The sequence below is a fragment of the Podarcis melisellensis genome (assembly GCF_964234715.1).
Source record: "Podarcis melisellensis genome assembly, chromosome: 14".
In the NCBI taxonomy this organism is placed as follows: Eukaryota; Metazoa; Chordata; class Lepidosauria; order Squamata; family Lacertidae; genus Podarcis; species Podarcis melisellensis.
The window spans coordinates 38,022,677-38,049,088 of NC_138546.1; the positions used below are offsets into that span (position 1 = coordinate 38,022,677).

Here is a 26,412-nt window from a genome sequence, read left to right on the forward strand (position 1 = left end):
AGATATATTCTTCCAGAAAGGAAGAATTTATCTGTCAACAGTCAGGAGCAAAGTCATGAGGTTGGAAGCAAACAGGTACGCCCAAAAGTGATGGGAGTGGCTTTTATGTGTACAAGGGCTATGATAGTATATAATAGATTGGTGTGTGTACTCAGTATGTATCTTGGGAAATGAGATTATTAGGGTTGAGGAGTTGTGGGCTGTGACATTAGGTGACATAGGCACCAATGCTGCTGTATGTGGGAACGGGGCTGAGGGCCCCCACAAAAAAACTTGAGGGGCTGGGCTGTACAGTGGTACCTCAGGTTACATACGCTTCAGGTTACATATGCTTCAGCTTACAGACTCGGCTAACCCAGAAATAGTGCTTCAGGTTAAGAACTTACCTCAGGATGAGAACAGAAATCGTGCTCTGTCGGCACAGCGACAGCAGGAGGCCCCATTAGCTAAAGTGGTGCTTCAGGTTAAGAACAGTTTCAGGTTAAGTACAGAGCTCTGGAACGAATTAAGTACTTAACCTGAGGTACCACTGTATAGCTAGAATGTGCCTTAAGTTCAGGCCTAGCAGCCAGTCCCAAACCTCTCACTATTTCATTGCTGATTCTACTTTCCTCCTCTCTCAGTGGGCAAAGCTCACACTATTTTGAAACGTTCAGCTGGAGTTAAATTGCTAGTTCTATCTACTACTGCTTTTTTGTGGTCGCTTGCCCCCCTCTTCCCATCCCAACTTCGGTGGAATTGTTGCTTTCTGTTTTCCATGACTTAATACCAGATGTTGAAAAACAGCTTTAAAATAAAGTCTTATGCTTCAGAGAGTCAAACAAACGTGCCAAAAACCTACGTGACTCTTGCCCGTGAAGCTAACAAGCAAGCGATAAAGCAGAACTGCAAGCCAAGGCTGTCCCCCAAGCTCTGTCCATTGTCAACAAGTGGTTGCATTTCCCCCTCAAATTGCAAATGAAGCCAAACTCCAGCGGCTCTTGTCTCTGTTCTGGGAAGGTGTTTGGTCATCTCAGCTGAGAAGTAGAAGACGGATTCCTCCAACTCTCGCTTGGCAGCAGCCTTGAAACAGGACCCAACTGAGGATGGCAAGAAAGGAGGCAGAGACCAAGGTTTTCCCAGCATCCTCCGGAAGCACACTTTATTATGGAGAATGTAAGACAAAACATCAAATGAATAGGGATGCAGCCACGTTTGGGATTTTTAAAATATAAAGTGCTCACCTAAATACCATGTTAGGTGGGTTATTCAGCATTATGCTCTTGAATGGGAGAAATGTTTACCTTGCCTTCTAAAGAAGAAGAAGAGTTTGGATTTGATATCCCGCTTTATCACTACCCGAAGGAGTCTCAAAGCAGCTAACCTTCTCCTTTCCCTTCCTCCCCCACCACACACACTCTGTGAGGTGAGTGGGGCTGAGAGACTTCAGAGAAGTGTGGCTAGCCCCAGGTCACCCAGCAGCTGCAGGTGGAGGAGTGGAGACGTGAACCCGGTTCCCCAGATTACAAGTCCACCGCTCTTAACCACTACACCACACTGGCTCTCTAAAAAGAAATGGAAGAATATCCCCCCTCCCTTTCAGGTTCAATGGCCGATATTACTTAATCACACACACTCACACTCATTATGAGGCCATTTAAGATCCCTGAGAAGGATGCATTGAATACTGTAGAGGTAGGGAACCTACAGCTGTTCGGGGGACGCACAAATCCTGTCCAACTCAACCAGCATGGCCAAGGGTCAGGGATGGGAGCGATAGCCCTGCAGATGTTGTTAACTCCCCTCGTCCCTGGGCCACTTACCATGGTATACTGGGGAAAATGGGAGTTCTAGTCCAATAACATCTGGAGAGCTGCGGGTTCTTCATCTGTCACTAGCTATGCCAAGGATGGGGAACTTGCAGCCCTCCAGATGTTTTTTTTGGAGCAGGACTCCCATTTATCCCTAACCTGTGATGAGATGATGGAAATGCAGAAGAGAAGATGTTGATGGCTTACACATTATAAGATACAGTGATAAAAACAATCCAGGATATTAACAAAATACAGCTCAAATCTTGGCATATTTTAACAAGTGGGTTAGATTACATTAAAAACACTGTTGATTAGAAAGGGTGGTATTCAACTAAGTTATACTCTGCCAGGACCCACTGAAATGAGTCAGGTCTCTTAATTTCATTGGGTCTACTTTGAGTAAAGCTTAGTTGACTTCTACCCGATATGTTTTAAGCCTTCTGGTGACCACTAAAATTGAAAATTGCAAGCAGATGGGAAACTGCAGAGATACAAGAGAAAAAGCTGGGTGTGGAGAGTTTGGAACATTTCAGAACAATGAAGAATATGTGTGTGTGTGGGGGGGTTGTTTGTTTTTTTAACAGCAAAATCAATCAGATTTCTCCCTTGTTTGGCACACCAGATATGGCCAGAATACTTTGTTGGAGATCTTATGCTGCTTAGTGCAGAAGTGTGAAATATGGCAACATGCTTTATTTGTAGTTATACAAAGCCCACTTCGTTATAAGCTGAAGTTAATTTGGAAATCTCCAGTTCAGATCTCTGCCCAGCACTGAAAACAATGGCTGTGGGCAAGTTATTTGTCATCTTAACCCATTTTGGTATGACATTATGACGGTTACCAAAATAACACTTGTAACTGAAAATTGCAATAAAACATGACACAAATGGGTGCCTGGTTGTCCTCAAGGTTTGCGGCGCAAAGCCTCACCCTCTCCTGTAGGAGAAGCACTGGAACCAAAACCAAATGCAAAAATAGGTAAGGAACCTTCAATGATGCATGATTAACTCCCCCTAGTGCATAGTGCAAGGTCCCTGAAGCGTTGGCAGAGTTTGGTAGCAACCCCAAGTACATTGTGGTCCAGATTTCATCTCCTTCCACAGGCGTAGCATCTTTGCCTCCTAGGTCACAAAGTTGCCATGACAACAGAGGAGGCAGTAGCCCAGGCCAGGCATAGGCAAACTCGGCCCTCCAGATGTTTTGGGACTACAACTCCCATCATCCCTGACCACTGGTCCTGCTAGCTAGGGATGATGGGAGTTGTAGTCCCAAAACATTGGGAGGGCCGAGTTTGCCTATTCCTGGCCTAGGCTCATCATAGTTCCCTGGAAGGCTGTCCTTAAACTGAAACCCCACCCGCCCATCAACCCGTGCTGGTTTAAAGTTGATAGTATTGGGGGAGCAGAAATGTTATCTACCCAGCCCTTCCTTCTCTGAGCTTGCAGGTTCGGTTCTCAACATCTCCAGGGTAGACTGGGAAATGCTCCTGTCTGGAATCCTAGGCAGATGCTACCAGTCAGTGTAGACAATATGGAGTTAGAGGGGCCAATGGCCTGATTCTGAATAGAATCATAGAATTGTACAGTTGGAAGGGACCCACGAGCGTCATCTAGTCCAACCCCCTGCAATGCAGAAATATTTTGCCCAACGTGGGGCTAGAACATACAACCCTGTGATTTAAAGGTCTCCTGCTCTACCAACTGAGCTATCCCGGGAGTGTATAAGGCAGCATGCACGGTTCCAATAAAACGCACCAAGCTGATGGGTACTTCTCTCTTAGTTAACTGATGATGGCACTATTAAAAAGGAACCTTTGCATAAAACTTCACAAACATTAGCAGCATTTTGTCCAAGTTAGGTTCTACTAAATACTGCATGGAATACCCTTTTCAGCAAACACCAGTGACACCCACATAAAATATTGGTTTGAGTATTAAGTCAAAGAAACCGTTGTGATTTTCACACTCACAAAATAATTATTCTACACTATCAGAATTTCAACGGGAGCCCTTATTGGCTCCCCACAAACGCAGCCAATCCTCACAGTCTGTCTACTTCACTGCTGCAAACCTGATTATTATCATTCTGAGAATTGGATTGTCTGACTGGATGGTTTCTGGCAAACGTACAGAAATGGGTTTGATAAAAGTTTTGCTGATTTCACTACAACAACAAAAATGACTTGGGGGGAAAAAAAGGGGGGGGGGCAGCTTTTCTTCAAAAACAAACAAATAGACAAACAGTTCTGAAGTGTTATTTTTTGGTAGGCAAATCACAGGAAACACAGAGTCCTCCGTTTGCTAAAAAGAGGCCAATACATTTCCTTTAAAATGTGCAAAATTCAATAAAAGCATAATGTCCCATGTCAGTAAACTGGTTGACCTGAACAGAGTCAAACATGATGGTTTTTCAAACTTCCTAAATCCAGGGGGTGTGGGACGCACTGGCACATTTCTACATGAACTTATCTGGCCCAGAACTCCAGTGTGCTTGCAAGGGATTCTGGGACAAGTTCCAGGGCGTTAATGCAGGAGCCAAGCCAGATCAGGTGGACCTCATTGCTGCGCTGCGTGAACTGAGCGTGTTCGCCAGTAGTTACCTTCTTCTCTAAGGCGAACCCTCAGTAACCTTCCGAAGGAAACCCCAGAACGCAGTTCGAAAGCCCGCTCCCGTTAACTATTCCATTCACCGCTGTTGTGGTCGTTTTCGTCGTCTTCCGAATCGGCAGACACTTTCTTGATCCTTTGCATGGCTGCCTTTATGCTCCTCTCCAGTTCGCTGCTGGAGTGCCCTTTCTCCGTGTCCAGCTTGGGCTCCTGCGTCACTTTCCTCAGCTTAACCCCCTGCCGTATGGCCGCGAGGATGCTGTCGTTGAGGGAGGAGTTGGAAGATGGCGCCTGGCGGGGCAGTTCTACTTTGCGGAGAAGAATTTCGCCACGCTTCAGCGATGCCAAAACTTCGTCCATGGATCCTGTGGCAGGAGGGAAAACAAAATCAAGACCCTCAATCGCAATTCGACAGATCACTCTCCATCCCGGGCTCAAGGGGAGAAAATAATAATCATAATAATAATTTATTATTTATACCCTACCCATCTGGCTGGGCTTCCCCAGCCACTCTGGGCAGCTTCCAACAGAATACAGTGGTACCTCAGGTTACATACGCTTCAGAGCAGCACACGGAAATGCCGTTTACCTTCCTGCCGGAGCAGTACCTATTTATCTACTTGCACTTAATGCTTTCGAACTGCCAGGTTGGCAGGAGCAGGGACCGAGCAACGGGAGCTCACGCCGTTGCGGGGATTCGAACCACCGACCTTCTGATCGGCAAGTCCTAGGCTCTGTGGTTTAACCCACAGCACCACCCGCGTCCCATGGCCTATATAATTCAGCATCCTCCTCCCACAGGGGCCAACCAGAAGCCTGCAGGAAGCCAACCAGGATTGCTCCAGTCTGCAATACTAAGAAATGCCTTCCTGGATCAGATCAGATCCCTGCTAGGTCAGCCTGCATGATGGTGTGATGCAGCACACATCAGCAATGCACAGAAAAAGGAAACAACAGCCCCCCCTACCTGCATAATCGTTTGCCGTGCGCCTGGGCGTCCCGTCTGCTTTCTCCAGAGAGCCACTCTTCCCAGGAGGGTCTTTGCCCAAGAGGGGCAGAGGCTTCTCACTGATTTGCGCTCCTGTCCTTAAGCAAAGAGGCTGGTTGTTTGATGGTGGGGGAAGCGGCGGTGGTGGTGGGGGAGGTGGTGGGGGAGGCAACAGTGGCGGCCCCCCGTTGCTCTTCCCTTGCTGCGCAGGGCCGGGTGGCGGAGGGGCAAAAATCTGGACAGGGATATCCTTCGAGGGCTTCTGCCGCAGCGCTTTGAAGCCTTTGGCTTGTGCCGGCCGGGAGGTCTTGGCCGAGGGCGTTTGAGGGGCACCGGCTGGTGTCCGGCGGGAGGCGCCCTGCGGCTGCTTGGCGTTCAACGGCTGCGACCGGGAAGTCTTCAGCACAAACTGTGCCGGGCATTTCTGCAAGGGGAACGACGACAGAGCAGTCAGGTTTCAGAAAGGTGCAATTCAACTGCCGGAGAGCAACGATGGGGGAGAGAGAGCCAGTGGGTGGTTGGAGTGTCGAACTAGGACCTGGGAAACCAGGGGGTACCGTATGGCACCCAACCATAAGACACGCCTAGAGGAGAACAAGAAAAGAAAAATTTCTCTCTCTGCTCAGCGCCTTTCCAGCAAAGCGGGAGGAGAAACGGAAGGGGCTGTTCCCCCCCCCCCCGATTCGCCGAAGGGGCACTGCACAGCTCTCCCTCTCTGCGCAGCCCCCTTCAGCAAAGCAGCTGGAGAAACGGAGCCCCTTCCATTTCTCCTCTCACTTCGCTGAAGGGGCACTGCGCAGAGAGGGAAAGCTGCATAGCACCTCTCCAGCGAAGCGAAGTCAGAACAGCAAAAGGGATTGGTACGCACAGATCCCTCTTGCTCTCCTGGCTTCAGCGAAAGCTGCGCAGTCTGCATTCGCTCCATAAGACAAATACACATTTCCCTAAAGTGATGGCCATGAGGCAGGAGTCGATAATGCAGGTGAGCTGCGCACAGGTGAGCTGCATATAAGCTGCCGGCCAGCCCTGTGGAGCCTCCTTTTATTGAGACAAATATGCCAACCAGGCAGATACATTTTGGGCTGTGACCTTTACATATCTTCCGGTCCCGAGATCGTGGGGTAGTACAAAGTTATTTTGGCACCTGTTTCCACCGCGTCATTTTCCCCTTGCACAGTGTATGACGAAGGAGACAAAAGGTCTCAGAGACAAAGGTTACAGACAGGGCACCGCAAACTACTGAGACCACAAAAGGTTAGACAGAGGCAATGATGTTCAGACAGCCGTGGCTTTGTCTGTGAGGGGTGTGTGTGCTCTGCACCCCAAGGTCACGCGTGCAGGCAGGCTGAGGCTGCCTGCGGGTGGGGAGTGTGCTCCCTCCGGACCCCACTCCCCACTCCGCGATCATCCCTACATTTCCCCTTACTTTTTAGGAGGGGGAAAGTGCGTCTTATAGAGCGAAAAATACGGTATAGCCCCACTCAGGCATGATCCTTAACCGGCTGGCTTTGGGGCAGTTGCCAGCCTTTATGTCACAGGGTTGTTTGTAGAGTCATCCAGTCCAACCCCCTGCAATGCAGGAATCTTTTGCCCAACATGGGTGTCAGGGAACTGCCATCGGAGCCAGAGGGAGAGGGAGGGCTCCAGAGGGGTTCAGGAGAGCGTCCCGGGAGGGAGAGAAGCAGCCCATCTGCAGGGGAAGGAATTCAGCGTAGCACCAGTGGAGAAAGGGGGCAGATGGGGGAATCGGCGAGGTGGCTCCATGACTCCTCGCCGGAGACCAGCGGGGAGAGCATGGGTCCTCCGCTGCGCACACCCTCCCTGCGCAGAAGGCTTCCGCGCAGGGAGAGTAGGCGGCGAATAGGCGTCAAAGAGCTTTTTTGCTGGAAGAAGTTCAAGAAACGCCCACTGAAGGATTCTGCCAGTGATTGAGACAGCCACGGGTGAGTGGCTGTCCAGACAGAAAGGGTTCACCCAGGTAGTCCAGCCAGGTGTGGCGTCGATTTACGCACAAGCAACCCCTAGAACCATTACAATGGGGCTCAAACCCTCGGCCTTGAGACTAAGAGTCTTCTGCTCTACCGACTGAAGTGGTTTTGAGATTAAAATGGGTAGGGGGAGAGCCATGCCCTGGAGGAAAGGTAGGCTATAAATACAATAAGCATATCATTTCCATCAGTGCACTTCAATGCGCTTTCCTTTGCTACTTCGGAAGGAAGGTATTATGATTATAACTGCGGTTGTGATTTCTTACCCAGCCTTCGTCACAGCGTCCAAGGTGAGTTATCGAGCCATTTAAAAATACAATATCAAAATCACTTCAAAGCAAGAGGGTGGGGTCCTACACCACATAAGCCTATGTTTAAGAAACAACAACAACCCATGCCAAACCAATTTATTATTACAATTTCTAAAACAAAAGTTGTCTTTGTTGTTTCCTGCTGCCGCTGGCCAGTTGCAGGGGAACGAGGAAACAAGCACACCACCTTCGATTTGTCTTTTCTCCAGAAGGAAGATTTGCCAGTGGCAGGAAGATCGCTGGGAGTTCGAATTGAGACTCACCTCTTTGAACGTCTTGAGCCTCTCCAGGGTTTTCTCTCGCTCCTGCTTTATCCACGCTTTCTTCTTCTTCTCGTCCTCTTTCCTTTTGTCTCTTTTCTAAATTTGGACACCGGAAAAAAGTTAACACCCGCATACAGTGGTACCTCGGGTTGAGTACTTAATTCGTTCCGGAGGTCCGTTCTTAACCTGAAACTGTTCTTAACCTGAAGCACCACTTTAGCTAATGGGGCCTCCCGCTGCCGCCGGAGCACGATTTCTGTTCTCATCCTCAAGCAAAGTTCTTAACCTGAGGTAATATTTCTGGGTTAGCGGAGTCTGTAACCTGAAGTGTATGTAACCTGAGGTACCACTGTATAGAGATCTGCTACAATGACTGGGATAAATATACATAAGACGGTGCAGTAAAAAAAAAACCAAAAATGTAAAGGGCCCCTGGACGGTTGAGTCCAGTCAAAGGTGACTGTGGGGTAGCAGAGCCCATCTTGCTTTCAGTCCGAGGGAGCCCGTGTTTGTCCACAGACAGCTTTCTGGGTCATGTGGCCAGCAGGACTAAACCAATTCTGGCGCCACGGAACACCGTGACGGAAACCAGAGCACACAGAAACGCTGTTTAGCTTCCCACTGCAGTGGTACCTATTTATCTACTTGCACTGGTGTGCTTTCGAACTGCTAGGTTGGCAGGAGCTGGGGCAGAGCAATGGGAGCTCACCCTGTCGCGGGGATTCAAACTGCCGACCTTCTGACTGGCAAGCCCAAGAGGCTCAGTGGTTTAGACCACCCACGTCCCTAGGTGGTGCAGTAAAGTTATATGCACAGGGAATCCAAATCTTACAGCCCCCAAAAGTAGGATTCTGAGTCGCGAATATGCTACGCAAGTTGAGCAAGTTTGCATCCATCTCATTTCCCCACCACCACCATTAAAAAACTATTTTGCATGCTTTATTCTGCTTTCGCAATCCTCAGGTCAGCGAGGGCAGGGGAATATGTACACAGGACTCAGAATCATAGAGTTGGAAGGGACACCAAGGGTCATCTAGTCCAACCCCCAATAGCGTGTCCCTGGTTTCCGAGTTACCAGCAAGCACCGCCCATTCCGCTTCCAAGTGTACCTTCCCAACCACAAGGCCTAGAAACCTGGTATAAAGGCAAGAGTTCCCAGCACACAGAATGTTACTTTCTTTCCCTTCGTTCCTGTGAATCGCTGCATGATGAAGCACTAACTACAGCTCAGCCGGAGTAACTTTTAAGTCGAACAGAGTCCGTTCCACTTCCAAAAAGTTCGGAAACCAAAGCACGGCTTCTGATTGGCTGAAGGAAGTTCCTGCAGCTAATCAGAAGCCGCAGAATCCCCGTTGGACGTTTGGGTTCTGAATGATGTTCGCAAACCGGAACACGCACTTCCGGGTTTGCAGCGTTCGGGAGTCAAAACGATCGACTCCCAGGGCGTTTGGGATCCAGGTTACGACTGTAATTCCATAAAGGAGAAGCGAGAACTTCACATCTCACCACTGGCCGTGCTGGCTGAGGCTTGGAACCCAATAACATTTGCTCATGGGGCCACACACTCCCCACCCCTGCCTTAGAGATTTCTCCCCCAATTCCTTGCTACTCACAATCTGGATGCTGTGATGTTGCTGGAAATGCCGTGAGCTCTCCTGAGCCTGCTGGAGCCGGGCGTGGCGGCTCTCTTCACATTGATCCTAATGGAAAAGAAACCAAACAGAAGCATGCCGGTCAGCTCTAAGTGCCGGCTGAGGTCCCCATTTTATTTTAAAATGCAACGTGTGTGTGTATCATGTTTATTGGAACAAGTGTCCAATGTCCACCCAATGTCAACAGTGCAGAATTCAGCGGCCAGGTTGCTCACCGGGACAAGATGGTTTGAGCATATTGCACCGATCCTGGTCCGACTGCACTGGCTACCAATTAGTTTCCGGGCCCAATTCAAAGGGCCGGTTTTGACCTGTAAAGCATTACGCGGCTCAGGACCTCAATACTTCAAGGACCGCCTCTTCCCATATGAACCCACCTGTACCCTGAGATCATCTTCTGAGGCCCTTCTTTGTGTGCCTCCTCCTTGAGAGGTGCAGAGGGTGGCAACACGAGAACGGGGCCTTCTCTGCAGTGGCTCCCTGTCTCTGGAATGCTCTCCCCAGGGAAGTTCACCTGGCGCCTCCATTAGACACCTTTAGGCGCCAAGCAAAAACGTTTCTTTTCAACCAGGCCTTTGGTTGACTTGACATTCAATGCCCTTTTAAAATGTGTGGGGGGTTTTTTTGGGGGGGGTATTGGGTTCTTCTTTTTATTTTATGTATGTTGTGTTTTTATACTGTGATTTTATCCTATGAACAGCCCCGATATGCCAATTTAATAAACAATAATAATAGGGCACCCAAACTTTTCTGGACCACTTGCCTTTTTGTTTCTGAGGTAAGCTCTCCTTGAGCAGATAATCCCACGCTTCGTCTCCAGCTGCTGGGTCTTCTGCCTCAGTTGAGCTATTTCAGAGGAAGGCACACGGGTTTCTTCCAGGACTTGCTCAGTGGCTTCTAACTCATCAGGGTTTTCACATGTGTCATAATAAACTACTTCATCCTGGATCTCTAAAGGAAGGAGAAAATGTTTACTTATGTGAAATATGCAAATCTGTCTATCTATCTATACCTATACAGTTGTACCTCAGAAGCCGAACAGAATCCATTCCGGATGTCCGTTCGACTTCCAAAACGTTCGAAGCTCCTGCAGCCAATCGGAAGCTGCGAAGCCGTGTGGGATGTTCGGCTTCCAAAAGAACATTCACAAACCAGAACACTCCCAGGTTTTGATCGTTCAGGAGCCAAAACGTTCAAGACCTAGGCTGTTCGACTTCCAAGGTACACACACGTATATTAAATAAGCTCATGATCATAATATTTTTCAAGTTCCCCAAATTTCCAAAAGTTGGCTATCTGCTGCATCTCTGCATGATGCCCTGCTCTCTATACTTTCCTTCTTCCAGCCTCCATAAGGGGCATAGGCAAACTCGTTCAATCCAGCACCATGGCATAATTACAAGTTCACAGAAAGGAGGCTGCCCGCTGCATCTCTGTGTGACTAACTGTTCTGGCCTTGCCCCTGGAGCGGCGATGTAAAAACAATGATTTATTGTGGAGGCCGAAAACTTGGGAGGCCGGCGTGTAGAGTGGGAAAACTGACGAGTGTCAGAGTTGTCAGCCAATGGTACATCATTCTGCTCCCCACACTACTCAACCAGATCCTTCTGGGAAGCCTCCAAGCAGGACACAGAACACAATATCCTTTCCCCTGTTGCTGCTCTCTGACTGGAGGCTCCAAACTGCTGCCCCGGCTACTGCAGGAGAGCAGAGAAGCAGCCGCCCAGTCCCTGGCAGGTGTGGCTCATTTTGCTTGCTTACCTTTCATCCGCCTCCTTAAAGTCTCCAACTGTGTAATAAGCAGCATTTCTTCATTCTTCAGAATCTCAAACTGCACCTCGTACAGCTCCAGCTGTGTTTCATAATATTCTATTTCCAGCTCCTCGACTCGAGCCATGTCATTTTCTTGCTCGTGGAGAGCCTCCATCTGCAGGAAGCGTCATTAAGCCCACAAACTATTAGAAGCAAAATGACGTCACTCGGCCCTCTTCCCTCATCGTGTTTCCCTCCCATCAGAGGGGCATTTTCCACACACACACACACACACACACACACACACACACACACACACTGGTACCTCGGGTTCAGAACTTAATTCGTTCTGGAGGGCCGTTCTTAACCTGAAGCACCACTTTAGCTAATGGGGCCTCCCACTACCGCCACACGATTTCTGTTCTCATCCTGAAGCAAAGTTATTAACCTGAGGTAATATTGCTGGGGTTAGCGGAGGCTGTAGCCTGAAGCGTCTGTAACCTCTGTATCACTCTGTGTGTGTGTGTGTGTGTGTGTGTGTGTGTGTGTGTGTGTGTTGTAGAACACACAAGTAAAAATAAAACCCACATTTCCAGGGCATCTGTAAACAATGAAATCTACTAAGAACCTGTACATATTCACTCTCTTTCCCTCCATAAATCTCTGCTTGTAAATGGTGGCTGGAACAGGTGACCCGATCTGCTGTCGTACATGATGAAACAATGCAAACCTGTATCAAAACCATCCTTTTTGCCCTCTGCTTCCTTTAAACTGTCTGTTCGCATCTCAGCTAAGGCCACTTGCCATAGGTCAGGCATAGGCAAACCCGGCCCTCCCGATGTTTTGGGACTACAACTCCCATCATCCCTAGCTAACAGGACCAGTGGTCTGGGATGATGGGAGTTGTAGTCCTAAAACACCTGGAGGACCAAGTTTGCCTATGCCTGCCACAGGTTAGTACTACTACTACTACTACTAAATTATTATTTATACCCTGGCCATCTGGCTGGGTTTCCTCAGCCACTCTGGGCAGCTCCCAACAGAATATTAAAAACACAGTAAAACACCAAATATTCAAATCTTCCCTAAACAGGACTGCCTTCAGATGCCTTCTAAAAGTCAGATAGTAGTTTATTTCCTTGACATCTGATGGGAGGGCGTTCCACAGGGCAAGTGCCAGGCCCTCTGCCTGGTTCCCTGTAACCTCACTTCTTGTAGGGAGGGAACCGCCAGAAGGCCCTTGGAGCTGGACCTCAGTGTCCAGGCTGAACGATGGGGGTGGAGAAGCTCCTTCAGTTACAGGGAACCAGGTAGAGGGCCTTCTCGGTGGTGGCGCCTGCCCTGTGGAACGCCCTCCGACCAGATGTCAAGGAAATAAAGAACTATCTGACCTCTAGAAGACATCTGAAGGCAGCCCCGTTTAGGGAAGCTTTTAAGATTTGATGATTCATTGTATTTTAATATTCTGCTGGAATATTCTGCGGGAAACCCAGCCAGGTGGGCAGGGTATAAATCATAAATTATTATTATTATTATTATTATTATTATTATTATTATTATTATTATTGGGCCGAGGCTGTATGAGATTTGTTTAGCCTCGTCAGATTGCAACTGCAGGAACTCATCTAAGCATTTAAGGGATGCCTTAAGGCTGTTTCCTAGAGACACGGGTGGCGCTGTGGGTTACACCACAGAGCCTAGGACTTGCCGATCAGAAGGTTGGCGGTTCAAATCCCCGCGACAGAGTGAGCTCCCATTGCTCGGTCCCTGCTCCTGCCAACCTAGCAGTTTGAAAGCACGTCAAAGTGCAAGTAGATAAATAGGTACCACTCCGGCAGGAAGGTAAACAGCGTTTCCATGTGCTGCTCTGGTTTGCCAGAAGCGGCTTAGTCATGCTGGCCACATGACCCGGAAGCTGTACACCGGCTCCCTTGGCCAATAAAGCGAGATGAGCGCCACAACCCCAGAGTCAGCCACGACTGGACCTAATGGTCAGGGGTCCCTTGACCTTTTCCTTTAAGGCTGTTTCCTAGCTGCAATGTTCACTCTCCATCTCATGACTCCCGCATCTGGGAGGCTCCTCTAGTGAGACGAGAGGAGAATGTGGGGCGATGCCCTTACCTGCTTCCGGATGTCTGCTCTCTTGTGATTCAGGCACAGCTCTTTGGCCCTCATGTGCTGCAGAGTCTCCTTCGCCAACAGGTACTTCAGGTTTTCTAACCTGGGAGAAGCCGTGGCCCAGGCAGCTTGGCCAAAGCGCTTCCGGTCCTGCTCCATTTGCTTCTGCATGGCTGTCAAGAGGAGGGTCATGCCAATTAAATTGTCAAAGATGTATAAAACAGGAAATAAAAATTGTTGGAAGTGTGGGGTGAAAGAAGGCAGTTTCTTCCACATATGGTGGACTTGTGACATAGTGAAAACGTATTGAAAAAATATATATATAACGAATTAAAGAAGATTTTTAAGTATACGTTTTTGAAAAAACCAGAGTCATTCCTGTTAAGAATGGTGGGAGAAGACATTGACAAGAATGACCAGAAACTGTTCTTATACACAACAACAGCGGCAAGGTTATTGCTGGCTCAGGTATGGAAACAGCAAAAATTGCCTACAATAGAAGAATGGCAGTACAAGGTTATGGAGCATGCAGAAATAGCCAAATTAACAGCAAAAGATTGACATCAGGGGGATGAAACATATCAAAAAGAATGGGAAAAAATTATGTTATATATAGAGAAGATGATGTGAAATAGGGAAGCCAGTAGAATTAAAATAGTATCTCATAACGGGAAAATACAAGAAATTTACTGGATAATAATATCAAAATGAATTAAAAATGTATATTAGGATTATTATTGAACAATATTTGTAAATGAATATAGACAGACATCAAGAATTTGTACCTATAGAAAGATTTATTTGTTTACGGACATTTAATGGAAAAAATGAAGAAGAACAATCTTGTGGAAAATGGACAAAGACAATGCGAAAAGTCAAAGAGGACACAAATAAGCCAGAAGAAGGAAGGAGGGAAGTCAGCTCGGGAGAGCAAGAACAAATGTGAAATATAATGTATGTGTATGTACAGTATGTAACTAAAAATTCATTTAAGATCATCTGATAAAAACAAATCAAAATAAAAGTCCGTGCTTTCAGCGTACATTTAGAGCGTGCTGCTTCCCCCCAAAGAATCCTGGGAACTGCAATTTACCTCTCACAGAGAAATGTATGCTGAAAGCACGGACTTTTATTTTGATTTGTACTGTACATACACATACATTATATCTGAACCCTAACCCTTCCCGGTTCAGAAAACCGGGCTCAGGGCGGCTAACAACAAATTTAAAACACTTAATTGAAGCCACAAAAAACAGCATAAAATACAGTATAAAACGTGAATAACAATAAATTTAGAATTCAAAAATCAATTTAGGGGGGAAATCCATCCAATAAACATTAGAGGATCACCAGGGCTAGGTGGCTAAGTTACTCCTATTTGGGCCAGCAAGGAGACCAGGGGAGAATTAGCTGTGGGATCCCAGCGCGGGTAATCTTAATAAAAAGGGGAGGGGGAGGGAAGGAAGGGGAATAAAAGATCAGGCTAAGTTCAAATTGAAAGCCAGGAAGAATAGCTCTGTCTTACAGGCCCTGGGGAAGGAAGTTAAATCCTGCAGGGCCCTGGTCTCATGGGACAGAGCATTCCACCAGGTCGGAGCCATCACTGAAAAGGCCCTGGCCCTGGTGGAGGATAATCTGACTTCCTTAGGGCCCAGGACCTCTAAACTATAATTATTCAAGGACCTTAAGGTCCTTTGTGGGGCATACCAGGAGAGGCGGTTCCATAAATACGAGGGAACATTTGTTGAATATGTGAAGACAAATTGTAAACAATTAAAAACATTAGCAGGGTTGACATAAACACGAGCGGTGAGAAATAACTTAAAAGAAGTAAAAAGGTTAGATTTGTAAATAGGTTTGAATTGGTTATGCAGTAAGAATACGGAATAAAATAAGAAACCACAGAGGGAAGTAGCAGAAAATGCAGGTGGAATTTGTTTAGACCCGTCGTCCCCACAGGGGGGCAATTTGATTTCTAAGGGGGCAATTCGAGAAGGAGTTATTAACAGTGAATGGCCTTTTAGGCTTCTTCCATGTGAATAGGAGTTCACTTTTTGAATAATAAGAATTATGTGTCATGGGGGGGGCAGCAGGATTTTAGAGATGCTACTAGTTTAGACTTACAGTGGTACCTCGGGTTAAGTACTTAATTCGTTCCAGAGGTCCATTCTTAACCTGAAACCGTTCTTAACCTGAAGCACCACTTTAGCTAATGGGGCCTCCTGCTGCCGCCACGCCACCGGAGCACGATTTCTGTTCTTAACCTGAAGCACTACTTCTGGGTTAGTGGAGTCTTTAACCTGAAGCGTATGTAACCTGAAGCGTATGTAACCTGAAGCGTATGTAACCTGAGGTACCACTGCAATTTTTATTGCTGAAACATTGTAAAACGCAAAAATGGAAAATAATTTTAAAAGAAAGGGAAGGTTGCCTCTGCCTGCCTTTCTGCTCACCTGCTAGTGCCATCACTGTCTCCTTGAAGTAACCAACCGTGATGTCTTGGATGGAGCAGACAGCTTCTTCAGCCTGATCCGTCCACTCCTCCGCCTCCTTCTTCAGGGCCTCAACCCTTTTAGGACCCAGCCTGTCAGCTTGCAAGGATTTCTGCAAAAAAAGGAGTATATTTTTAGAGTCAAAAGGTGTTCTGTCTATATCAGAGTTCCATTTCTGAGCTAGTAGAATCCTAGCTGCCGTTGTAGCATACGTGAATAACTTCTTCCACTCTTTTGGCAATTCCTGTCCTATAAAGGTAAGGTAAAGGGACCGTTGACCATTAGGTCCAGTCGTCACCGACTCTGGGGTTGCGGCGCTCATCTCGTTTCAAAATAAATCCATCACAATGTGCTATGGTTGTGTCAACGACACCTACAACACAAAACAGCAGTCTGGTGCCAACAGATCCTATCTTTCTGACTCCACGGGGGAGAAAGCATTCATCATACAGGATCTTATTTTACAGAGACTTTGAAACACTGGAAAGAGAAACCTACCAGGATCTCCAGTCTGTATAAAGTTGCCAGCTCACGCATATCCCTAAAGGGCTGCAGCAAATATTGATAGAATTCGGTCGCCACGGTAACCAGCTCCCAATAAGCATCATCTTCCTCCTTGTAGAGCTCCATCAAAGCGACCAGCTTCTCAGCATCTTTGTGCTGGTAGAGAACCTACGGGGGCAAGAAGACTCCAAAATTAGCAGTGGAATCGTACTCTTTGCAAACAATTGAGCCATCCAGGGTGGTGGTGGGTGGACAGCAGTCATTTAAGAGTACCGCAAATTTACGTAGACGTGGGTCCTATGGAGGTGCGGCACAAACCTCGCAAGACAAACGCACCTGTTGTGTTTATATATTGTGATTTTATTCTGTGGACTGCCCTGAGAGCAGCAGGCATACGGCCGTGTACAAATTTAATAAATAATAACAATAACAGTGCTGCACCTATCAGGGCACATCCAGAACCTGCGGAACTGTCCGCCACAAGACACAGTCACAGCCGCTAGCTTAAAAGGCTCTAAACAGGAGTGGGGAATGTTGCTGAACTACAACTCCCTCTCGCCTTAGAAAGCATGGCCAATGGCCAGAGAATAAGTGAGTTGTAGTTCAGAACATTTGGGGGGCTAAGGATTCCCCAAAGTGGCTCTACAACTAGGATTAGGCAAATTCGAACCCGCAACAAAGGTTCGAATTCCAGTCACTCCATTTCCTCTTCCAACTTTCTCCCCCCGCACCCCACAAGAGTCAGTGAGGGTTCTGCACCCCCTAAGCACGCTCAGACCACCCTAGGGAGTTTTCAGGGGAGTCTTCCTTCTTTTACGACCCCTCCCCAATCAATCTAAGAAATCAAACTCTGGACTGGGCAAACCTTGGTCTTGATCTAGCAGGTTTTTAATTGACAGTTTGTATGCATATGATTAGGGATGCGGGTGGCACAGTGGGTTAAACCACAGAGCCTAGGACTTGCCGATCAGAAGGTCGGCGGTTCGAATCCCCGCGACGGGGTGAGCTCCTGTTGCTCGGTCCCTGCTCCTGCCAACCTAGCAGTTCGAAAGCACAAAAGTGCAAGTAGATTAATAGGTACCACTCTGGCGGGAAGGTAAAGGGCATTTTCGTGCGCTGCTCTGGTTCGCCAGAAGTGGCTTAGTCATGCTGGCCACATGATCCGGAAGCTGTACGCCGGCTCCCTTGGCCAGTAAAGCGAGATGAGCGCCGCAACCCCAGAGTCGGTCATGACTGGACCTAATGGTCAGGGGTCCCTTTACCTTTACCCATATGATTTGCATTCCTCGAGTCATACCTCGGCTTACAGACGCTTCAGGCTGCGTTTCTTCGGGTTACGGATGCGCCAAAACCCGGAAGTACCAGAATGGGTTACTTCCGGGTTTCAGCGATTGCAGATGCGCAGAAGCGCTAAATCGTGCTTTGCACAGGAGTGCCGAATCGCAACCCATGCGTGCGCAGACACAGCGCTGCGGGCTGCAAATGTGCCTCCCCCATGGATCACGTTCGCAAACCAAGCATCCACTGTACCAATACAGTCGTACCTTGGATCTCGAACGCCTTGGCTCCCGAACGATCAAAACCTGGAAGTGAGCGTTCCGGTTTTGGAAGCCGAATGTCCGACAGGGCTTCCGCAGCTTCCAGTTGGCTGGAGGAGCTTCCTGCAGCCAATCGGAAGCTGCGCTTTGGTTTCCGAACGTTTTGGAAGTCGAACGGACTTCCGGAACGGATTCTGTTCGACTTCCAAGGTACGACTGTACAGGAGGAAAGTCAAGGTTGCAGAGCAATGGAAAATGCTTAAGCAATTGAAGTTAAGTGGGGGGGGGGTGTTGCTATTGGTAGCGGCGCAGCAATAAAACTGCTAGCACATTAGCAAAGCTAAGCAGCGCCCAGTATGGTTTCAAATTGGATGGGGGAGATTCCCTCACTGCGGGGCGTTGGACTAGATGACCCCGCAGGGTTCCCTTCCAACTCTACAATTCTATGAGCTACACCTCCGGGTGCTAATTGCTTTATATCACAGTAGAATGGAACACAGCAGCAGCTAAATCATTACACTTGGTGGTCCTAATAGATGTATAATGCTGAATGTGTCATCAATTAAATAAGTTTAATTTTCTTCCAAACAGGGAGCCACTCACGGGAATAAAGGCTGTACAGCAGGGTGGTAGATGGAACCGCATGGAAAACACACCAAAAGTCTTCCAGAATCCAAGAGCTCATCTCAGCTCAGACCAATGTTAGCCATTTCCTACACCCACAGAGGCGAGTCAAGAGCCAGAGAATTTGCCTTTCCCCCTTAGCATCTGACAACACCTCTCTGTTTTGAGTTACTTGTGAATTGCTGCCGACACATCGCACTCTCTCTCCCAAGAGCTGCGGCAGCCAAACACACAAATCACAGAGTCCCATGTTTCTAGAGGACTGTGCCATTGTACAGCGAAGCCAGAGGTATATCTAAATGCTCCTCCAAGTTTTAAAAATTAGCGTATTTTTCGCTCTATAGGACGCACTTTTCCCCCTCCAAAAATTAAGGGGAAATGTGTGTGCGTCCTATGGAGCGAATGCAGGCTCCTTGGCTTCAGCGATAGCAACACGAAGCCTCCGAAGTGCAGAGGAAGCACTCCCTCCACGCTCCAGAGGCTTTGTGTTGCTTTCGCTGAAGCCTAGAGAGAGGGATCGGTGCGCACCGACCCCTCTTGCTCTCCAGGCTTCAGGGATAGCTGCCTGAAGCCTTTGGAGCGCAGTGGCAACTCGCGCTGCGCTCCAAAGGCTTCGGGTTCCTTTTACTGAAGCCGGGAGAGCAAGACTCTCCTGGCTTCAGCAGAGAGGGAGAGCTGCACAGCGCCCCTTCAGCCAAGCGAGAGGAGAAATGGAAGGGGCTCTGTTTCTCCTGCTGCTTCGCTGAAGCGGCGCTGAGCAGAGAGGGGGAGATTTTTTTCCCCTTGTTCACCCCCTCCAAAACAAGGTGTGTCCTATGGTCGGGTGCGTCCTATAGAGCGAAAAAGACTATCTCCGCACATAGCAAACTAGCACCTCTGGGAGAAAGCGAGCTTACAAGGGTGTTCCTGACATGCTAGCTTTCCACAGGCAGGAAGATCCTGAGGCAACATGGCAGGAACTACAACTCCCAGCAGCCCCAGCATGCAAGGCCAATGGCCAGGGATGATGGGAGTCGTCGTTCAGTAACTTCCGGAGGGCCAAAGGGCCTGAAGTATACAGCCCTCCCCTTGCAACTCGGAAGTCTCAGAAACCAGGTCACAGGATTCAGCTGAATGTGTACATTAGCCCAGAACATGGTGGAAATGAGGCCTAGTCAGCAACAGGTTGAGAGGGTGGCTGACTTAGGCCTTACAGAAGGCAGAAAATTAAGATGCTGGATGGATGCATGCACACGAAAGCTCATACCAATAACTAACTTAGTTGGTCTCTAAGGTGCTACTGGAAGGAATTATTTTATTTTATTTATTTTGTTTCGGCCTTGTTACTGCCATTGTTTAGATGCAAGACCTCCTGCAGTGATCCCCAGCTTCAATCACTAGCCTACCTCGCAAGGTTGTTGGGAGGATAAACTGTTTTAATGTAGATCATTTTCCTTTTTTAAAAAATAGAAAATACTTTGAAAGCCTCCTAGGGGAACAGTACAGTCGTATCTTGGATCCCGAACGCCTTGGTACTTGGACGTTTTGGCTCCTTAATGCCGCAAACCCGAAAGTGAGCATTCCGATTTGCACATGTTCTTTGGAACCCGAATGTCCGACGGGGCTTCCGATTGGCTGCAGGAGCCAATCAGAAGCCGCACTTTGGTTTCCGAACGTTTTGGAAGTCGAACGTACTTCCGGAACGGATTCCGTTCGACCTCCAAGGTAGGACTGTATATATTTTCAAAGAGGGGAGGGGCAACTCCCCAACTGGGGAGGCAGAGCATAGAAAATACTGGGTACATCACCCCCCTATGCTTAGAGGATGGGTGGGGAGGGAAATATAAATACGCTTTAAAACCAGGGATCCCCTGCTTTATAGAGATTTGGAAACCCAGGACAGCTGTTATAAAAGAGAAACTCGCTCAGATTTCTGAGAAGACATTTTTTGCAGGTCAAGGGGAATTTCCAGTTCGTTTAATGACTGCAATCAGATACCCTATCCAGTGCAACACTGCCTGCTCCTATAAACACTGGCCTCTCCCCTGCACTTAAGCCTAAATATGCAGAAGACTTGTGAGGATTTTGACAGCCGATTTGTCATCCAAACAGCATCTTCATCCAACACACAGCTGGTGGGCCAAGGGGGTGTTTGGATTTTGCACGCAGCACCTTATAATAGACAGCACAAGGAAGGCTTTACAGTGGTACCTTGGATTAAGAACGTAATTCATTCTGGAGGTCCGTTCTTAACCTGAAGCACCACTTTAGCTAATGGGGCCGCTGTGTCGCCAAAGCACGATTTCTGTTCTCATCCTGAAGCAAAGTTCTTAACCCGAGGTACTATTTCTGGGTTTGCGGAATCTGTAACCTGAAGCATCTGTAACCTGAAGCGTCTGTAACCCAAGGTACCACTGTATTTAGCTAAGCGTCAACCTTCACAAAATCTGCGGCTCCTTGGCCTCGGGTTCCCATGGGGCTTTGAAAACTGGGGTGGAATTAAACGGCTCCAGCTCACTGCTGTGTGTCCATTGCATAGAGCTCAAAAATGCAGGGCACTCTTCCTTATGCCAAATCAGCCCATTAACCTCAATAGTGTCTACACTGACTGGCAGCGACCCTCCAGGGTTCCAGGCAAGAATGAGTGTTAGAAACTCAGATATCAAACAGCTCCTTAAACCAAGGTTGCAGTCGCCAGTGTATGGAATGTCTAGGTGCCATCTGGGGGCAAGGCGACTCTAAAGTCTTATTTTTCGAACAATGCACTGACTTTGTGCAGCTGGTAAGCGGTCTACAAATGTAAGAAATGAAGACACACATATGTTAAAGCAGCCTTGCCCGACCTAATGTTCCCAGGCATTGTTGCAACTACAGTTCCCACCCACTGGGCCATGCTGTGTGGGGCTGATGGGAGTCCAACAACATGTGGGGAACCCGAAACTTGCAAATGTCTGGATTATTTGCTTATTTCTTTCATTTATATCCACACCTTTTCCTGCAAGAAACTCAAGGGGGCGTATACAGATGATCTGATCTCCCCTGCCACAACAGCCCTGCGAGGTAGGTGAGGCCCCGAAGCAGGTGGCATGGAGAAAGGCCCCCCTCCAAACAAGCTTCGTAGCCAAGTGAGGTACAGTGGTACCTCGGGTTAAGAACTTAATTCGCTAGACTGGTGACTGGCAGCAGCCGCCGAGACCACATAACACCAGTCCTGAAAGACCTACATTGGCTCCCAGTACGTTTCTGAGCACAATTCAAAGTGTTGGTGCTGACCTTTAAAGCCCTAAACGGCCTCGGTCCAGTATATCTGAAGGAGCGTCTCCACCCCCATCGTTCTGCCCGGACACTGAGGTCCAGCTCCAAGGGCCTTCTGGCGGTTCCCTCGCTGCGAGAAGCCAAATTACAGGGAACCAGGCATAGGGCCTTCTCGGTAGTGGCACCCGCCCTGTGGAACGCCCTCCCATCAGATGTCAAAGAGAACAACTACCAGACTTTTAGAAGACATCTGAAGGCAGCCCTGCTTAGGGAAGCTTTTAATGTTTGATGTATTACGGTATTTTAATACAGTGGTACTTCGGGTTAAGTACTTAATTCGCTCCGGAGGTCCTTTCTTAACCTGAAACTGTTCTTAACCTGAGGTACCAGTTTAGCTGCAAGGGATGCGGGTGACACTGTGCGTTAAACCACAGAGCCTAGGACTTGCCGATCAGAAGGTCGGTGGTTCGAATCCCTGCAACGGGGTGAGCTCCCGTTGCTCAGTCCCTGCTCCTGTCAACCTAGCAGTTCGAAAGCACGTCAAAGTGCAAGTAGATAAATAGGTACCGGCGGGAAGGTAAATGGCGTTTCTGTGTGCTGCTCTGGTTCTCCAGAAGCGGCTTAGTCATGCTGGCCACATGACCTGGAAGCTGTACGCCAGCTCCCTTGGACAGTAAAGTGAGATGAGCGCCGCAACCCCGGAGTCGGCCACAACTGGACCTAATGGTTAGTGGGTCCTTACCACTTTAGCTAATGGGGCCTCCTGCTGCCGTGCGATTTCTGTTCTCATCCTGAAGCGAAGTTCTTAACCTGAAGCACTATTTCTGGGTTAGCGGAGTCTGTAACCTGAAGCGTCTGTAACCCGAGGTACTACTGTATTCGAACCTGGATCCCCCCAGGTCCTCGTCTGATGCGCTAACCACTGCACCGCACTGCCTCTCCTTAGGGAATCTGAACCCACTCTTTCCCCGTCCCTCAGGGGTTTACCTGCCAGCGCCCTCCAGGCCCCCTTCCTCCCCCCCCCGGCGCCCCATACCACGCCCCCCAACGGCGCCCCGTACCCTCCGCAAGGCCTCCTTGGCGCCGCTGAGCCGCCCCTTGAGCGCTTTCCTGCGGAACTCCTGCAAGTTCTCGAAGTACTCGTCCTCCTCGTCCTGGTCGTGGGCGAAGAGCGAGTCGAGCAGCGCCTTGCGGCCGCACGCCTCCAAGGCCCAGCCCAGGTACCTCTCCAGGCGGCGGCACAGCGCCTCCAGCTCGGCCTCGGCCAGCACCGGGCAGCCGGGGAAGAGCAGCGCCCACAGGCCGCTCTGGCCGGACAGCGCCGCGGGCAGCGCGGGCAGGCAGGGCTCCAGCTGCGGGGCCAAGGCCGACAGCTGGCGGTGGACGCCCTGCAGGGCCTGCGGGGAGAAGAGGCCGGCCCAGCTCATCTGCTGCGGGCCGCCAACGCCGCCGCCTCCGGCCTCGGCCGCCTGCTCCTGCAAGGTCCGGTTGTGGCAGGTCACCGCGAACTTGCTCTCGATGCCGTTCCAGGCCACCAGGAAGCGCAGCTTCTGCGGCGGCTCGGGCTGCCCGAAGGCGTCCTCCTTGATGGCCACCCAGCCGTCCAGGCTGTCCGGCTGCGGCTGCTCCTCTGCTTCGTCCATGGGGGCAGAGAGGAAGCCGGGCGCCCGCAGCCTCGCAGCCGCTTCCTTTCCAGCGGCGGCGCCCCTTTGAACTTCAAAGGCTTTCCAACGTTCTAGAACCCCGATAAACTTTCTTTTCCCCCTCCTTTTAGTGAAAGTAGCAAAGCGGCCCGGGAGGACTTGTTGTGCCTCTTTCTGTGACGTCCCGAGCGGCGTCCCCGCTTCTGGTTGGCTGGTTGGCTCTCAAGTGGGAGGAGACTGAGCGTCTTCCCCCACCCCTTTTTTTTGGTCCCAGGAAGTGGACTTAATAAAAGCAAACACGCTCCTTTAAAAAGAAGGGAGGGACTTTTTTGCACTGTGGGAAGTGGGCTCCCCTCCTAATCTGGAAGTTGTAATCATCCGTTGCCGGCGTTAGAAGCGGCTGCCAAGGGTCCAAGAGTCAAGGGTCACCCACCCTTCCGCTTTCCCCGCGCCAGAGAGCTTTTTGTTTCGTTCTGCCGCTTTCCCCGGGAAACACGCCGTTTCGGGAAAACACACTGTTTACCTCTGAATCGACGTTGGGGATTATCCACACCCAGAGATTCCCAGGCACGTCTGCACTTTAAAGCCCCGTGTTTGAACGCTCTTTTTTGTTCTCCGCCAAAACCCCGCTCTTTGCCACTGAATCCAAATTATAATAAATAATAATAATTTTTTATTTATATTTTTTATTTATATCAAAAAACAGAGCGGCTAACAACAAATTTAAAACACTTAATTGTCGCAACAAAAAACAGCATAAAATACAGTATAAAACGTGAATAACTGTAAATTCAGAATTCAAAAAGCAATTTGTGGGGAAATCCATCCAATAAACATTAGATGATGCGCCTCGGCTTTAAAGCTTTCCAATTCAGCAAAAAACAGGGGGAAAGAAAAACATTTCTGGCGTGTGCTTAGGGATCATGTGACAAAGAGAAGTGTGGAGGCAGAGGAAAAGATCCTCAGGAGTTTGGGGAAAAGCCGGAAGGTTTTGCTGCAGGTCTGTCATGTGCCCCAGATTTGTCCGGCTTCCTGCTCTACTACCGAAGGACTGCGGCACTGGAGAAAGTGCCTGCAGTGATCAAGACCTGCACTAGGAATTCTGAGGTCGTTTGAACTGGGGGATCTACAAATTGTTATGGTTCTCCTTTTGTTGAGTGCAGCCTCAAGGCAGCTGAAGATGCTGTACACAGCAGTTGCTACACATGGTGACCTGAGCAAAGATGTTGATCCAACCACAACGCACATTCACACCGCAACAGAGTTGTAAGAGAAAGGGGGAGGCGCAAATCAAAACAGCCAGTGGTTCTGAGCCTACATTATCTACATTAAAAATAACAAAAATGTTTTGAATGCATTATGAACATGCAACACCAGATGGCACTGGAGAGCAAAATAAATTTCTATGCAATTTTTACATAGCGTTTTTTTTCCTTTTGTTATAATGCTTTAATTTCTGACTCATTTATAGCGGGGTTTTCCCTGTATGTAGATGCACCCCTAGACTGGCCAGGAAACCTAGCACTTCTGTAGACCTCACCCTCTACCTTTCCCTTCCCCAGGATCCTTTTCCTTTCCTCCAACCTTCCCAGCCCAATGGATCCTTCCCTGGGGCAATCTGTCTGCCACTGCTCTGGCCTGGCCCAGTCATCCAGAGCCCATGATTGCTGCCCTCACCAGGGATACCGCCTGCAGTCACTTCCACCTGCCCATGGTTTCATCAGCCACACTGATGCCCTCTATGGCTGGTGCTTCCTGGTGGATAACTCTCCTGCTTCCTTAACTCCTCTAATTGCATCAATCGAGGTTAAGGATCGCTCTGCCTAAGTCTTGTTTATGTAGGTTAGTGATGGCCAAACTCGGCCTTCCAGCTGTTTGGGGACTACAATTCCCATCATCCCTGACCACTGGTCCTGTTAGCTAGGGATGATGGGAGTTGTAGTCCCCAAACAGAAGGAGGGCCAAGTTTGGCCATCACTGATATAAGTTCATAAGAGATAGGATTTGGTAGCAGATGGCTCATTTTATTTTAAGACTACTAAACACGGTTTTATCCTTTAAAATGAATTCAAGCACAATTTTTTTTTTGCAAGGATCTTTCCACATAAAAACTCTGCATATGCATTACTATAACGTTCCAATTATTTCACTAACAATATTTGTTCTTCCAGTATAAGACAAACATCAACCCTCGTCAGTGCAGTCCTATGTATTTGTTATTCACCAGGACATTTCTTTGAATTCAACAGAGCTTACTGTGTGTGTACAGGAATGCAGCCCAAAGTCTATATTTATTCTGTGCCTGCTTCTCTTCTCAGGTGTGTATAATAAGTTATTTTTGCCATAAAGGCAACAGATTCTAAAGAATCAGTTGTAACGACCACCATAAGATAATATGGATATTATTGCCGCTATGAATAATAGGTTGGTAACAATTTTGATGCCCACCTTGTCCACATATCCTTTCAAATAATTTAACACAACTACCGTTGGATCTGTTTTCTCCCTTTATACCTTGTCCTCTGATCTACTTCTGATAAAATTATCTTCCAGACTAATTGATAGCACTACCAGTGAAGCCGACAACAAAATGTTGCAGTTTTCCTGTTCACTGCGCCAGCCAGCCAGCCACGCCTTCCTACACAGCATTTCCCCTCCGACTCATTTTCCTTTCTGCCGGCTCTGTCCCTCCACAAACAACCGGCCGACATTCTGTGACCGCTGCACACACTCAGTAGAGGAACATCCCAGTCCCTGAGATTCAGGGCCCAAATCTGAGGTCTAAGGGTGGTCCCCGGTGATGTCACAGAGGGGGCCAGGCCCGGGTGATGTCATTAAGCATGACTGAGCCCTGGAGATGGAGGTTAATTGGGAAAGGGGAGGAGGGGAGGAGGGGAGGACAGCC

At 48.7% G+C, this 26,412-nt stretch overlaps 1 protein-coding gene and 1 long non-coding RNA gene across 2 annotated transcripts; one reads left to right on the top strand and one right to left on the bottom strand.

Annotated features, from left to right (window-relative positions):
• Window positions 1-420: 420 nt before the first annotated feature.
• Window positions 421-1,661, top strand: LOC309356943. Its single transcript, XR_014162939.1, has 2 exons — window positions 421-1,307; window positions 1,562-1,661. It is a non-coding gene; the product is annotated as an uncharacterized lncRNA (long non-coding RNA).
• Window positions 1,662-4,032: 2,371 nt separating this feature from the next.
• WHAMM (WASP homolog associated with actin, golgi membranes and microtubules) lies at window positions 4,033-23,689 on the bottom strand. The gene is made up of 10 exons (XM_081888521.1): window positions 22,926-23,689; window positions 16,463-16,636; window positions 15,926-16,076; window positions 13,476-13,645; window positions 11,364-11,529; window positions 10,366-10,553; window positions 9,564-9,650; window positions 7,951-8,046; window positions 5,368-5,812; window positions 4,033-4,765 (listed from the first exon to the last, which is right to left on the bottom strand). Exons 1-10 carry the CDS (start codon window positions 23,505-23,507, stop codon window positions 4,467-4,469), a joined length of 2,358 nt encoding a protein of 785 aa, XP_081744647.1. The 5' UTR covers window positions 23,508-23,689; the 3' UTR covers window positions 4,033-4,466.
• Between the last annotated feature and the right edge of the window lie 2,723 nt (window positions 23,690-26,412).

What these genes read in the sequence shown, in the direction of transcription:
- WHAMM (XM_081888521.1), bottom strand. Translation starts at nt 23,507, where the DNA reads ATGGACGAAGCAGAGGAGCAGCCGCAGCCGGACAGCCTGGACGGCTGG. An exon ending in CCAAGGAGGCCTTGCGGAGG is followed by an intron (nt 16,637 to 22,925) that starts GTACGGGGCGCC and finishes TTGCCCCCGTAG; the next exon opens with GTTCTCTACCAGCACAAAGA. An exon ending in CACGGCAAACGATTATGCAG is followed by an intron (nt 4,766 to 5,367) that starts GTAGGGGGGGCT and finishes CTCCTGCCACAG; the next exon opens with GATCCATGGACGAAGTTTTG.